At 36.0% G+C, this 15,543-nt stretch overlaps 1 protein-coding gene across 14 annotated transcripts in view; it reads right to left on the reverse strand.

Moving 5' to 3' along the window:
- Nucleotides 1-15,543, reverse strand: part of ATP2B1 (ATPase plasma membrane Ca2+ transporting 1) — a 135,605-nt gene that overhangs the window by 10,884 nt on the left and 109,178 nt on the right. For 6 of the 14 annotated variants that reach the window (XM_081594144.1, XM_081594143.1, XM_081594141.1 and 3 more), the window contains 8 exons: nt 14,815-14,902; nt 14,337-14,443; nt 7,654-7,845; nt 7,203-7,416; nt 6,558-6,769; nt 5,038-5,145; nt 2,936-3,118; nt 2,461-2,547 (listed from right to left, as the gene is read on the reverse strand). In XM_081594144.1, the coding sequence (XP_081450270.1) occupies nt 2,461-2,547; nt 2,936-3,118; nt 5,038-5,145; nt 6,558-6,769; nt 7,203-7,416; nt 7,654-7,845; nt 14,337-14,443; nt 14,815-14,902 (1,191 nt within the window). Of the gene's footprint in view, nt 1-2,393; nt 2,548-2,935; nt 3,119-5,037; nt 5,146-6,557; nt 6,770-7,202; nt 7,417-7,653; nt 7,846-14,336; nt 14,444-14,814; nt 14,903-15,543 lie in introns of all 14 variants that reach the window. The other 8 variants (XM_081594148.1, XM_081594147.1, XM_081594146.1 and 5 more) reach the window with 3 other exon arrangements.

A 15,543-nucleotide genomic window follows, 5' to 3' on the forward strand; every position in this document is an offset into this window, starting at 1 on the left:
TACACTAATAACTACATGAAAGGGAAATTAAGAAATCAAATCTCATTTACAATTGCATTAAAAATAATAAAGTATCTAGGAATAAATCTAACCAAGGAAGTGAAAGACCTGTATACTGAAAACTACAAGACATTAATGAAAGAAACTGAAGATGACACAAATAAATGAAAAGATCCTCCATATTCATAGGCTGGAAGGATTGACAGTGTTAGAATGTGCATGTTACCCAAAGCAATATAGACTCAACGTAATCCCTAGCAAAACTCCAGTGGCATTTTTCACAGAAATAGAACAAATAATCCTAAAATTTGTATGGAATCACAAAAGACCCTGAATAGCCAAAGCAATCTTGAGAAATAAAAACAAAGCTGGAGGCATCACACTCCCTGATTTCAACTGCATTACAAAGATATAGTAATTAAAACAGTATGATATTGGCATGAGTTTGTATAAAAATGGACATATAGATCAATGGACAAGGACAGAGACCCCAGAAATAAACCCATGCATACGCGGTCAGTTAATTTACAACAAAGGAATCAAGAGTATACAATGGGGAAAGTCAGTCTCTTCAATAGATGGTGTTAGGAAAGCGGGACAACCACATGCAAAAGAATGAAAATGGACCACTATCTTACATCATACACAAAAATGAACTCAGAATTATGACTTTAACATAAGACATGAAATCATAAAGCTCCTAGAAAAAACATAGATGGTAAGCTTCTTGACATAGGTTTTGATGACGATTTTTTGAATCTGACACCAAAAGCATAAAAGGAAAAATAAACAAGTGGGATTACATCAAACTGAAAACTTTCTAATAAAAACCATGACCAAAATGAAAAGGCAATATTTTGTTCTCATAGAATGTGAGAAAATGTTTGCAAATCTATGTATCCGATATGGGGCAAATATTCAAAATATATATATAAAAAAATCTATACAAATCAATAACAAAACCCCCAAATAGTCCAATTAAAATATGGTCAAAAGATCTGAACAGCCATTTCCCCAAAAAATATATACAAATGGCCAAGTGGTACATGAAAAGATGCTCAATATTGCTAATCATCACAGAAATGCAAGTCAAAATCACAACGAGGTATTACTTCACATCTATTAAGATGAAATGGAAACAATGTAAGCGTTCACTGATGAATGAACGGATAAACAAAGTATGGTGGACACACACATGAATAGTATTTAACCATAAAAAAGATGGAATTCTTGACATTTGTGAAACCACAGATGAACCCTGAGAGTATTATTATCCTAAATGAAATAAATCAGACAGAGAAAAGACACATACCGTATGATTTCTCTTACATGTATATGTGACATCTAAAAAAATCCCCACAAAACCAAGCTCACAGATATTAAAAAAAACCAAATGGTTGCTGCAAGAGGTGGGAAGTGGGCAGTGGTGGGAGATCTGAGTGAACTTAAAAAAAAAAAAATTTGAATAAAAAATTTTCTTAATGCATTTTCCCTACTTTGGAAAACTCAATAGAACATCTTATCTAGGAAGCAATTTTAAATTGATTGTACAAATGAAAAAAAACTCACATAAATACCAAAGAACTTAGAAGCTTCTACAGGGTTTCCACCTCAAAACAAAACAAAATAAATAAAAAATTCACAGCAAGCCCACAAAGTCCAGGCTAAGAAGGCAAGTGAGTGAAGTGAAGTCGCCCAGTCGTGTCCCACTTTTTGCGACCCCATGGACTGTAGCCTACCAGGCTTCTCCGTCCATGGGATTTTCCAGCCAAGAGTACTGGAGTGGGGTGCCATTTCCTTCTCCAGAGGATCTTCCCGACCCAGGGATCGAACCCAGGTCTTCCGCATTGTAGGCAGACGCTTTACTGTCTGAGTCACCAGGGAAGTCTAAGAAGGCAAACGCCTGGGTATATGCTCAAAACTTTTCTTCAGGGTACCAACTTACTTTCTAAACTGAACAAGATACACGTTAAGGCACTAAGTTCATTTTCAGCTTTAAAAACACAATTTCTTGGTTCTGTTAGATCAGTTTCAAATCACATGCTTTTGGGAATCATGCAGAATGGAACACGTTTAAAGGCATATACTCAAAAATTTATAGTAGTTTCACAAATTCTAAGCTACAGTTTTATTCCCTGTATTAACTATCAGGGTTAGCGTAGAGACAAAGATTTCATTTCTGATCTTTGGTTGCAATTGTTCCACCTGTTATCTAGCCCTCTAAGAAATAAAACGACAACAACGACAACACTTTGAGGTCTCAATCCACTTTACGAAAAGAAAGCTTTATGAAAAGCCTGAACAATGAATTTAAACATTAAGGAGAAAATGAGAAACGTTAGGTGTGTGAAGTAGGAAATGTTAATTTCATGCACTTAGGAACACACACTCACACCCCACAGTAGTAGAAGCAGTAGAAGAGGAAAACACTACATGTGTAGGGGTAGAAATATTTGTTACATCATGATGCTGGCTGGCGATGGAGGGTTGCCGCCTTAGTGCCCCCTGAATGGAACTTCCACTCTGGAAAGCATTCACTACATCCATCTGCAAGGAATCAGAGATTGTGACAGCTTGCTCAGCAAGAGAGAGAGAGAACAAGAGAAAGGACCATTCCATCTATCAACATATAAAAAGTAAAGAAAAAGGCACTTTTTACAGAGCAGATAAATAGGCAAGAGGAGCATGTGGAGATGAAGGGGGTGGAAAAAAAGCTAGGAGAAAAGGAGCTTAGGGGCATACGGACACATTCTTTCGTGGTCAGTTAAAACTTGCACTCATTCCAGGCACCAGTACTATTTTTCAAAAGCGTAAGTTCTGTGGGTTGGGGAGGCTAGAAAGGAAGTGAAGGAGCACATTCAAACCTCCTCCCCAGCTGCAAAGGCCCTTGGCTCCCGCTCCCATCGTCTCTCCTACCTCTCCACCAGGCCCATACCTGTGTCTGGATTCTGTTCAGACCTCTAAACCACAAGATCTGGCCACGCCGCAACTCCCGCTCAGCGTGATCAATCTCTTCCACATCCTCCGCTAACTCCTCCTCAGGTATTTCCTCCTTCTGGGTGCCATGACCAGCTTCTTTGAGGAATTTTAAACGGCTAGTTGGAATTGTTGAAATAAGCTACAACACAGGGGAGAGAACTTAGAAACAAACCATGTCAAAATACAATGAAACTGATCAACTTCAATACAGAAAAGGAATGAAAAGCTGCACTCAAGAGCCAACTATCTTTACCAATGAAGCAATGAAATCTTGTCCATCATAGGGCTTCTTTCTCAGAACAAAAAACATTCTTCTGTTAGCTACACAAAAGATTTAAGTTTGAAGGGCAAAAGTTTCCCTGAATGAAAATAACCTGATTACATTTGCAAATTTTATTTAAGACATTTGAGACCATGAATTATACAACCATGCTTTGATATACATATATATATATATACACTTACTTAAACTCATATTAATATTTATTTTAAATAAAATGAAAACTGATCTTATAAGATGCAAAACAAGTTTACATTTCATTAGCGCTTTAAGAATTCAATGAGGAAAAAACGCACTAAAGTTCAGAAAACCTTCAAGGCTGCACTGAAAATAGATTTTATTAAATGTATTTATTTTCATAAAGTATAACTGTTTAAAATTGGATTAACACTGATTGAGAATGATACCAAACAGGAACAAATGCCCTAGAAGACATAAAAGATAGAACAATACCAATATGTATTAACTTATAAGTGTTAATAGCCATTTCTTAAGGAAGTTAGGAGAACAGGCATGCAAGTGAGTATCAGAACTGCTCCGAGAACTTCTAGTTCAACCACCTCATTTTAGAGATGAAACAGGTTCAGAGACACAGAAAGTGACTTGTTCATAGAGTGACTAAGACCCTAGGTTTCCTGACTTAACAAATCAGTGCTTTCTACCATGGCACCTAAAAATCAATAGTCAATGTCAACCAAAGACAGTTACTGATGCCTATTAGGCATGTACACTATATTGAATTTCCTCTTCTTGAAAATAGCCAGATGTGAGGGGAGGTTGTGGGGTTTGGCTTTGCCTGTGAGGGAACATTATAAAGTAACTAGAACAGTAAAAAAAAAAATGTGGACCTAGTACAGATCCTACTTAAAAGAAGATCTCAGTTAAAAAAGGTCTTGACAATGAGTAAGAAGAGAAACCTCAGACCCTAGAAACACAAGAAAAAGATAAAAAGCATGTAAAGATTGAGTTAAGGTTAAGTACAATCTGAATGTTTAGTCTGACTTGCAAAATGACCATAAATTAGTTCACATCAATTACATACTGTAACATGTGCTAGCCTGCATTTATGAAAATGTTAGTAGATTCTCTATCAGTTTCTAGTGATGGTAATAGACTTAAAATGAATACACACACTGTTATCGCTTATCTTTTAAGAAACAATGACATGCATCTGCAAGTCAGCTACCCATAGTGAAGATGAAGGACATCTCATTTTTGAAGCAGTGTATTTTATATGTACACTGTTAAAGTCATTCAATCCAAATCATCTAAAATGTCATTTTGTGGCCTATTTTTCCAGACACCAGGAGTTTTATGGAAATATTCATCATATCAACTGAAACTCAATATTTTTTTAATGCTACATTTTTATGAAATTATATAAAAGAATGATAAAAAGGCTAAAACATATAATATTTTTATTAAAATATTCACTCTGAAAATGCAAAGTAGGTCATAGAGCAAAAGATACAGATATTAGAATTCTGACAGTTATAAATGTATCATTTTAATAACAGTTGTAAAACTTGTTCTAAAAAACAAGTTAAAAGACTATGTAAGAAATTAGCGTTTTATTGCATAGGCATAATCATAATTAATACCAAGTGACATACTAGAGCAAATACTACATTAAAAAGAATCTCTGAATGTCCTTTCTTGACCCAGAATAAAAACTACTTAGAATCAAGTCACAGAATTGATTAAAGAATATACACACTAGAAATTAAACAAAAAAAAATCACTTCAGGTTTGAACAAAAAGTGATGAGGTTTTTTTACCTGGCCCCAGAGTAACGTTCCCATTCCTAGGAATATTGACCATAGCCACTGTTCTATTGAAAGTTCTGAACAACTGAAAGGTTTTCCACCAAACTGCACAATTATTATCTGGAGGAATAATCAAGAATAAATTTATTTAGTGAAGTTGTTGACTTACACTCTGACCCATGCTCCTCATATCTCACTGTGGACTTGTAATGAACAAACAAAATAGCTGATCCAGACCATGCTTTGAGTAGCACGAAGGCACTGAAGAATGACACCTTACCTACATCAACTGTACTGGGTACATCAATCTATGCTAGCAACTAAGTTTTATCAGACTTGCTTGGTAGAGAGACAGGAAGTTATGTTTTTGCAATCCCCGTATATTAAAAACATAAAATAAACCTAACTTTGATAGTAAGTAGGAACTAACATTTTCGTGTATCAAGAATGATTTTTTGAAAATAAAATACTTCCAGAAACTATACAACAACTAAGCAAGCAACAGTTCCTCTCAAGTTGACAGAAAAATTGAAAGCTAAAACAGAAATAGTTTGCACAGAAATAATTAAGTTGAGAGTTTTGGGTCTCAGAACCCACAGTGCACAAGGCGTAGAATGAATAAACTCTTCAAAATTCTTAGACCTTCATTTTGAAACTAGCACCATCATTGTCTGATTTTATTCTTGAAAAGCTCACTTTTTAAATCCTACTGAGTTTACTGACCTCCTGATGATGCACCACTCACCTACCTGCTTTGATTCCAGATTCTGCTATTAACAGTCATTTGCATAGAAGAGTACCACAGAATCCAAGATGATATAAAACAGAGGTATATACATAATTACATGAAATTCACCGTACAGAAAGTGATGCTTAGTTTGTCCTTATTATGGTCTTTGTAAAAATGGCAAAATTCGGGCCTTTCTGTGCCTTCTCAACCTCACTGTTCATACCCCATCCTCCACTCCTCTTCTGCCTTGTTTTGACAATATTGCAAAATATAAAATTGGCATATACCAACTCAGGATGCAGTCATTTAGAACCATGTGGATTTTAAAATACTTATTTCAAAACCTTTTATTACTTAATAATGAACTCAACTGTAGAAATATAACTGCTATTGATTGTTAGAAGCAATTAAGGGATCGCTCTAGGTAGACTAAGAAGTGGTTAACTGTAAGACTGCCCTTAAATAAGATCAACATTACAACAGTTTTCATAAAAGCAATGTAGAATAAATAATCAGAAACAGAGTGAGCGTGAGCAAACACTGCTGTGAGCAGTGTCACAGACACAGAACCAGTAGTGCAACTGAAGGAGTCTTAGTTTAGTATACTCATTCACATGTAGAACTTCAGGATGGGGCAGATTTTCACTTGAATTGTGATATTTAAAATTCTTCTTTGATGTCATCAAGGCAATACATAGAAGGCCCACACATTGAGGTCAAGTAATTTCTGGAATAAGCCACCTGCTCACCTAAGATCTCCATACAATAATCATATTTGAAACTCTCTTTCACAATTACCCACCTGTACCACAAAAGTGCCTAAAACAATTGTGCAGAAGATGGCATTATTAAAGATTCCTTCAAACACATTTCTTTCACCGTGAATTTTCCGTGCATTTATTTCGTTGAAAAGTTGCATCAGTACAAAGGTATTAAAAACGATAGTATAATGTTCCGATGGAGGAGCATGCAAAGGAGCATTTCTTCCGCTATCAATATCAAAAAACTTTTCTCCTGAAAGAATGAAAAATTGCTGCTTTGTAATTATCATACAAAATAACTGAACATTTTAAGGAAGCATGCAATAAAACCTAGCCAGACCTTTCTTTGCTCTCAAACAGCAGCACAGAAAAGAGTGTGAGGGACCTGGGATCCTCCAGTACAACTCTCTCATCTTATCTGGAAGGAGATGGAAGCCCCCCTGAACTATGGTGACGTGTTCAAGATCACATCTAAGTTAGTGGTAGGGCCAAGGATAAGAAATCAGGACTCTTTTTACTTCCTGCTACTATCACACTGCCTCTCAAAATGTACTAAGCATCCACTGACAGAAGAAATTAAAGGTAAATGGGGAGCCAGAAAGAAAAATAACATACATTCTTGAAAAATCTGCAATATAAGCTCAGAACTGAAACAACTGAAGCTTTATCGGGCATTGAATTCTTACCAGCAAACAAGAGTGTAAAGACTACCACAAGCTGATAGAATGCATGACCCAAAATATTCTTCATCATTGTGCGTGAGATGAGAGGCTTATTTCTACCATAAGGTTTCCGAAGCAACAGAGATTCAGTGGGGGGTTCGGTCGCCAGAGCCAGGGAAGCAAGCGTATCCATGATGAGGTTTACCCATAGCATCTGCACAGCCTTAAGTGGCGAGTCCTAGAAAAGACAGGTTTCTTAACAGACACTCATAACTTTCCAGGGATTCAGCAATTCCCAGGAAGCCACTCCTATTTAAAAACTTAAAGTACAGGAGTTAAAAATTACATTTGTATATTAATTAACCTAAAATGCTAAGCTTGAACTTATTTAAATACTTAAATATTTTAAAAAGGCAGGTTATATAAGTTTGTGGTCTAAAATAAGCAAGTTTTAATAAACAAATTGTCAACCTACTTGAGTAATACAGGCGCCCGTGAAAGCAACAATCACTGCTACTACATTAACAGTAAGCTGGAACTGAAGAAATTTTGAGATGCTGTCATAGACATTTCGTCCCCACATAACTGCTTTAACAATGCTTGTAAAATTGTCATCCGTGAGAATAATATCAGATGCTTCTTTAGCTACATCAGTTCCAGCGATACCCTATTGAAGAAAATTTCTGTGAATTAGACTGAATGTTTAAAATACAACTTTTAAATATTTGAAAGGATATTATGTATTTTACAAACAAAAATTTACTATTATACTTAATAATTATTGACTTACATTTACTGCAAAAAGGGCTAATATAGTTAAGTCTAAGATACTGTCTCCCAGAAAGACATTCATCTCAGTAGAAATCGAAAATAATAAATGAGAAATTTACAATAAAGTTCAACTTGGGTTAAAAAAAAGAGAGAGAAATGGACACAGGCACAACCCCAAGTTCCTTCCAAAAGTCACTTAAAAGATTCTTTTAAATTAAAAAATAAAAACTCACAGAGGCTAAAAGTTAGTGGGAAAAGAGCTACATCCTAAGAGGTTGGAAAGCAGGTAACTAAATAGTTAAGAAACTCACAGATCCAGAAAGCTGAACCCTAAACCAACAGTAGGGAGAGCAGAGTAGCAGCCTTTTTGCACCCCAGGACCTGCAGCACCGGATGAAGAGGTGAAGGCGTGAATAAAAACAGGAGAAATTCTTATGCCCACTGAAGACACTGAAGAAGTACTTAGAAGGTCCAAACTAAAATAACAGTGTCTCTCAACAGGGGAACGGGATGGATGAATAAGTTGCGGATTAATAAAAATGAGCGAACTACAGTTATATACAACCACGCAGATGAATCTCACAATAATGATGCATAAAGGAAGATGGACTCAAAAGTAATATGTAATATATAATCCTAACGTACAAAGTATAAAAACAGACACAGGGAATCTTCAGAATACAGGTTATCTCTGTAATTAGAAAAGAGTGTGGGTGAGGAATATGGGAATATAGAACATATATTTCTTGCCCTGCATAGAACAGGTCTGTTTACTTGGGGTAATCCACTCAGTGTGTACTTAGGACAGAGAAACTTTTCTTTGTATGTTACATTTTAATAACAAAATTAAAAGAAAAGGCAATTGGAGCCTCAGAGGCCCTCCCCAAGTCCACACAACTGGGCAGTTTGCTGCTCCCTGACCTGGCAGGAGATTGCCTGCTAACTGACTAAAGAGGGTCCAACAGAGAACTTCAGACTGAAGGGTACCAAGTGCTGCTGAGTAAAGTACTCTTCTTCTTCTACTTGTTTCCCAGTAATCAAGATTGCCCTGTAGGCAGCAGATTTAAAAATTCTTTCCTGAAAATCTGATCATCATAGGAGACGAGACCTACAGATACTGAAAATTCACGGTACCCTAAGAAAGTGAAATGGCCAAGCCACATCGCTTTACTGGGAAGCTTCTGGTTGATAAATCCTACGTAGAGGTCTCAGGCTTTCCAGCTTTTCAGCTTTCTACTGGTAAGAATATGCAGAAACAACCAACCATCACCTTGGCATGTGATGAAAGCACTAACCTGAAAGACACAGACTAAATTAAAGGGAGATCGAGACACAGACTCTACAGAGGGACAAAAGTTGATTAAAAAAAAAAAAAAAATCTGGGTTTCCCAGGTGGTGCTAGTGGTCAAGAACTCACCAGTCAATGAAGGACATTAAAAAAAAATCAAATCCTTAGAATGACAAAAGGCACAGCAATGAAACAAGAACTCAGAGGTCCAAAAACAACTCTTGGAAATTAAATATATGATTACAGATATGAAAATACAACAGAAGCTGAGGAAATACTCCTGTACTTCTGCAAGATGATAAAAGTACGGCAGACAAGGAAAAAAAAAAATGACAAAATAAGGCAAGCCCAAGAGGTTAAAAAATCAGGGGGACAAATCCACAAATAATAAACCGTGGAGATGAAATAAGACAAGTATAAGAAAATTTCAAAAAATGGAAGAAAATGAGTTTTCACAGTAAAAAGTTGCCCTAAGACAAAACATCGTGACATTTCAGAGGACTGAGAACAAAGGAAAGACTTACATACCACCAAAATGGAAAGAAAAACAAAAGGAGGTTCAAAATTCAAAATGATACATAATAACAATGAAGGTACAAATCCAAAATTCTGAGTGAGTAATTTTCAATCTAGATTTTTATATCAAGTCAGACTAAGTATCAAGGAGGAGTCTTTGAAGAAAGAAGAGAGATTTCACTCATAAAAGTTATGAAAAAGTTTTAACTTTCATGAATCCTTTTTCTCAGGAATCTATTGGAGATGGCTTTACATGAGAGTAAACCAAAAAAGATGATGATATCACACAACTTCATAAATCAACTACACTCCAATAAAAATTTTTTAAAAAGATAATTACATCAAATCTAAGAAATTCAAATGCAACATAATAGAGGGGTAAAGGAAATTCTTAGGTATGGAGAAAGAAGAGATGGCTGTGCAAGCAGGCTGAGCAAACAGTTCACATTAAAGCGTGTCAAAAGATCTGGGAGAGCTATTAGTAAGAAGGCGGAGCTGTAAAAATGCCTGATATCTCTGACATAATGAAAGGAGAAGATGGTGATGAATTAGTGTTAAGAACATTAAAAAAAAAAAACTAAGAAAATAAACAGATAAAAATTAAAAGGTGAATTGAAAAAGAAAATGTACAGTGAATACAAAAAGTCATGCAAGGAAGTAACAGTAATTATAAGAGACCACGTGGCTCAGCTGGGAATAGCATTTCCAATCACTATAACCAATCACATTAAGGATGGTATACTGACTGATCTCTAACTCTGACGGAAGAAGATAGGATAGAAAGTGCTCATGAATGCTTATAGATGTCTCTGTTTGTGCCTATCAAAGTGCTAAATCCTTACCTTCCTAAATAAAAAGTCATCAACAAATGCTTTTCATTAAACAAATAAAAAAATCCTTGTAATTGTCCCATTTAGATACATGGAGGCAAACAACTAAGGAAAAGAAACAGTGAAAATAGTTGGATTTTCTTTAGTCAAAAAAATGAGCTGTAAGAAATGATATGTGGTGGGGGATGTAGTTTATCAAGTCTTATACAACTGTCTGACTTTTTAAAAGCTATGTAATATTGTTTTGATAAACACAAAAACAAAGTCCAAATCAAGCTTTTCTTGAAATAGTTCATGAAGGAGCAATCTTAATTTAAAATTTTGGTCTATAGCTCCTAATCTGAATATTTTACTTTTAATGTGCAACACACTTAACACATCTAAACCCAACACATTTCCCTGCCTCTAATCATTCTCCATCTTTAGCAAATGCAAATCTCACACTCCCCTGTTCAAAATCTTTTGAAATTTAAAAAGCGACTTTAAGATGTTAATTGGTGTCCAAATAAAAACTAGTTCTATCGTGAAACAAGCTTGGGAAACTTTCTATCAAAAAGAGTTTAAAATAGCTTTTTTATGAGCTTCTTAGAGCTGCATGCTGGGGCTTTCCAGGTGGCTCAGTGGTAAAGAATCCGCCTGCCAATACAGGAGACCTGGGTTAAATCCTTAGGTTGGGAAGATTCCCTGAAGAGGGTTGCCAATATCAAGAATACTACTGGCAACCCACTCCAGTATTCTCAACTGGAGAATCCCATGGACAGAGGAGCCTGGCAGGCTATAGTCCATAAGGCTGCAAGCAAAGAGTCAGACATCAGAAGTCTGCTTGGGAAGTGCTGACCTAAAGGATAAACAACAAATTGCTCAGCTTCAAGATGTGATCCTCACATCTAGTACCCATCAACACCACACCCTCTTCTAGTGAAGTTAGGCTACTTGTAATTCTTGGCAGTCTCTTGGCAGTACTTTGCTCCCTCCCTCAGCTCAAATGGCACCTCTTTCAGAAAACCTTTCTGAGCCTCTAGAGGCAGAGTCTAGGACTTCTTCCTGGAGGCACTCCCTGTGCTGTGTTTAGTCCTTCATTGCTGCCACTGTGCTTCACTGATTTACTGCCTTATGTGCTGAACCTTTAGGAGGCAGCAACTACTCACCTCTGGACCAGAATACCGGAAACAGCTTCTTAATGTTTGGAGAAGAAACAAATGTTTATCAACCCAAAGTCTGAAGGTACTTTAAATTAAGATGTTTTAACTACCTTAGGGAAGATTTTATTACCACAGATGCATACCTGGTTACAGAAATATTAATACATCATGGCATTCAGGCTTTGATGACAGAAATATCTGTAGATGTGTGGTTAACTGAATTTTGGTAAGAATGAGTGGATGCTAAGTTGCTTCAGTCGTGTCCGACTCTTTGCGACCCCATGAACTGTAGCCCATCAGGCTCCTCTGTCCAAGGGATTTTCCAGGCAAGAATACTGGAGTGGGCTGCCATGCCCTCTTCGAGGGGATGATCTCAACCCAGGGATCAAACCCAATGTCTCCTGCATTGGCAGGTGGGTTCTTTACCACTAGTGCCACCTGGGAAGCCCCCTGGTAAGAATAATGCAATATAATTTTAAAAATAAGGTAATCATATTTTAAACACAGCATGGAGACTTGCTACCTAAAGGAATTCTAAAAGGAGTGGCTAAGTAGGGGAAAATGCCAGGTCTCTTTGCAAGCTAATAATGTACTCACATTAGAGCCCCTTTATTTTATTGGTGTAAATTTTAATGTTGAATTTGCTAAATATACATAGACACAGACACAGAGAAAGAGAGAGAGAAAAAGGGAAAGAGAGAGAAAAAAAGGAGAGAGAAGAGAGTGTTTTAAAATACTATTTCTGTCTGAAATATAGGAGACAGGTTTAGAAAGATCTAACTGATAGCAATTTTTCGTGGGTCTCTAATAAAACCCGGAGATAAATAATTTTGTTTCAGTTTTAAAATATGAAATTGAAGAAGTGAACAAACACACAAAGTAAATTCAAGCTGGAGCAAGAATGCTTTCAAGTCCAAGCCACTAAGCATTTATCCTTTCTCTGTACAAAAAAAAAATCTAAAATAAATTTAGACTTTTTTTTTGACATGATACCTTTAAAAAAAAGGTGGTAAAATGGGCTTAAAACTTTCACGGCTTAAAAATCAAATAAGACTAGCGGCTGTATTGTGCTTTTGTTTGAAATACTATATTTACCTGCCTTTATTTAAAGGCCTTAGCATCTGCCTTAAACACTTGAGTTGTAGGAAGAAAGTTTTTTTGTTTTTAAATTTTAAAATGCATTGTACATAAATACATTCCTGGTCAGCTGTCTAGATGAGAGCAGAAGTAAGGATCCTGCTAAATGCTCAAGAGCAATGATTCTGTGTTTCCAAAGTGAACCTGTTTTGCTTACAGCCAAAGCAACAGCCCTGAAATATTCCTTATCCTCTCAGCTACTTTTCTCCACTCTTCAGAGGTTCACACCAATGTACTGCTTACCATAATGAGTTTGGGACAGGGCAAGGTGGGAAACTCTGGGTTCACAGCTATTGCTTGAAGGTACTTTACCCATATCATTTCTTTCTTCCATCTCCCTAACTTCTGCTGAAAGGCAGCCACCATGGTGATGGTTCTGCTAAACCACTATTTTAGCAGCGAAATATCAGGGAAATAAATTATGCAAATAAACACTGGTACACATAAATATTCTCTTATCTGAAACACCTGGGGCCTGACTATATTTCAGAATTCAAAGCCTGATCATACTTTAGAAGCACATGTCTTCTATCACAAATTCTCCCAGACAGGGTTAGCATCCCATAAAAACACATTAATATTTCTATTTCTACAATGACTATGAATGTTCATATTAAGTGTGATAAATAACATCCTCACATCATCCAGAATATTTTTTTGCAATAAATGAGTGTGCTGCAAATTTAGGGGAAAAAATTCAGTTTTGTATTTTTGGATTTGAGAATTGTGATTACAGACTTGTATATTCCAGAAGTTAAATAAATCAAATTAAAATTAAATAAAATACTTAAATTTTCTATGGCATGGTAAGTACAAAGATTCATTCCAACACTGAAACATTAGGATTGTATTCAAAGATTCAACAGTCTAATTTTAATCACTAAACATTTATGTAGCATGTGCATTTCATGATATTTATTTTATAGTAAACACTTCATCAGTACTATGGCTATAGTATAAAGAAAATAATAATGAAAGGCTGAAATTTCCTTGCACCTTTTAAATAATCAAATATAAATTGAGAACTTGGGTGGGGTGAAGCAGATTTTTTTCAAACAAGATTAGATCTATTATATATGAAATGATTATTCTTAAAAGTTACTCAAGACATTTTCAGTTGAGTGCAAGATTCCTAATTTTATTCTTAATTTAAATATGCATAACTGTCCTAAGCCTGTGCCCTATTTAAGAGGACCACTATAAGGTTTAGATGAGATATAGACACTTATGTACTTTACAGAGTACAATGTAAATGTGTGATCTTATTTTAACTGTTCAAAAGAAGTCTTCTTCCAGCATCAAAAAAAGTTAGTATATAAACTAATCAGATTTATAAACCAATTTCGACTTACATATTGTCCCTCAAGAGGGACAGTGTTTAAAATCAATAACAATTTAGTAACAGAGAAACCAAACAAACAGAAAACCCAGCCAGTAAATTACATCTGAATATTTGAATTAGGTGAGTCCCTACCATTGCAAATCCAACATCAGCTTTCTTTAATGCCGGGCCATCATTTGTACCATCACCAGTGACAGCTACAACCTGGCGTTGTTCTGAAACAGTACTGTCAATTATACCTGGAATAAAAGTAAGTATTTGTGCTGTAAAAACAATTTGTTTAATTTAATAGTGATTCTGTAGGATATACCTTGGCTGGCCAGTTTTACAGACTCAAAGGTAAAAATAAATAATTAAGCACAGAGAAATGGAAACTGCTGAGATGCTGGGCAAGGAACAACTCCAGAAACTGTTGTATTAGCAATTATATCCTGTTTTACTCGCTGAGAATAAACACAATCCACCTAAGGTATCAACAGGAAATGTATTCAGATTTTATTGGCAAAGATGACATCCATGATTCAACCTAATATTCAGTATCTGTTACTGTTTTAGGAAACAATGCATTTCTGTATCAAGAAATTGTGGGAAAATTGCAAAACCTACTCACCTTTAACCAGTGTATGTTTGTCAGTAGGAGATGATCTTGCAAGCACTCGAAGCTTTGGCCAAATCTTGTCTATCCGCTCTTGCTCAATCTATAAATTTTCGTCAAAGTTAAAACATGCCCAAGCCTAATTTTCTAATTCCAAATTAGCTATCTAGCATTTGTATCAGTGGTTCTCAAAGGATGGTTACCAGACCAGCAGTATCAACAACTCCTGGGAACTTGTTAGAAATGGAAGTTGCTGAGCGAGATCCAAGGCCTAGCTGATTAAGATACTGTGAGGTGGGGCCTAGTAATCCATGTATTACACAAAGCTCTCTAGGTCACTCTGCTGCAGACTCAAGTTTGAGAACAATGTTATACATATCATTACAACATCAAATTTTAACCGTCTCCCCATTGCCTATGAATATGAAAACTCCTTAGCATAAGTAGTGCAGAGTTTGGGGCCTCCTAAAATATGTCCCATAGCAACCTGTCCAAAACTGTCTCCCCTTACTGGCTTACACATACTGTATTTCTTGGGCCCGGACTGAAAAAAAGAACCGCTCACTCCATTCAAGGCAAATTTCTTTATCACTTGTTCCCTCTATTTCCTAAAATGTTTTGCTTCTTGGGGTGAGGGCTGCCTTTCCAGGTGTGATGCCTAACATGCAGTGCATATTCAAAGTGTATTTGTTGAATGAAATTCCTAATACACTAAAAATATAGCAGCTTAAAAAATAAAACATC

This window comes from Giraffa tippelskirchi, chromosome 4, assembly GCF_054371585.1.
Source record: "Giraffa tippelskirchi isolate mGirTip1 chromosome 4, T2T-mGirTip1v1.2.pri, whole genome shotgun sequence".
Taxonomy (NCBI): Eukaryota; Metazoa; Chordata; class Mammalia; order Artiodactyla; family Giraffidae; genus Giraffa; species Giraffa tippelskirchi.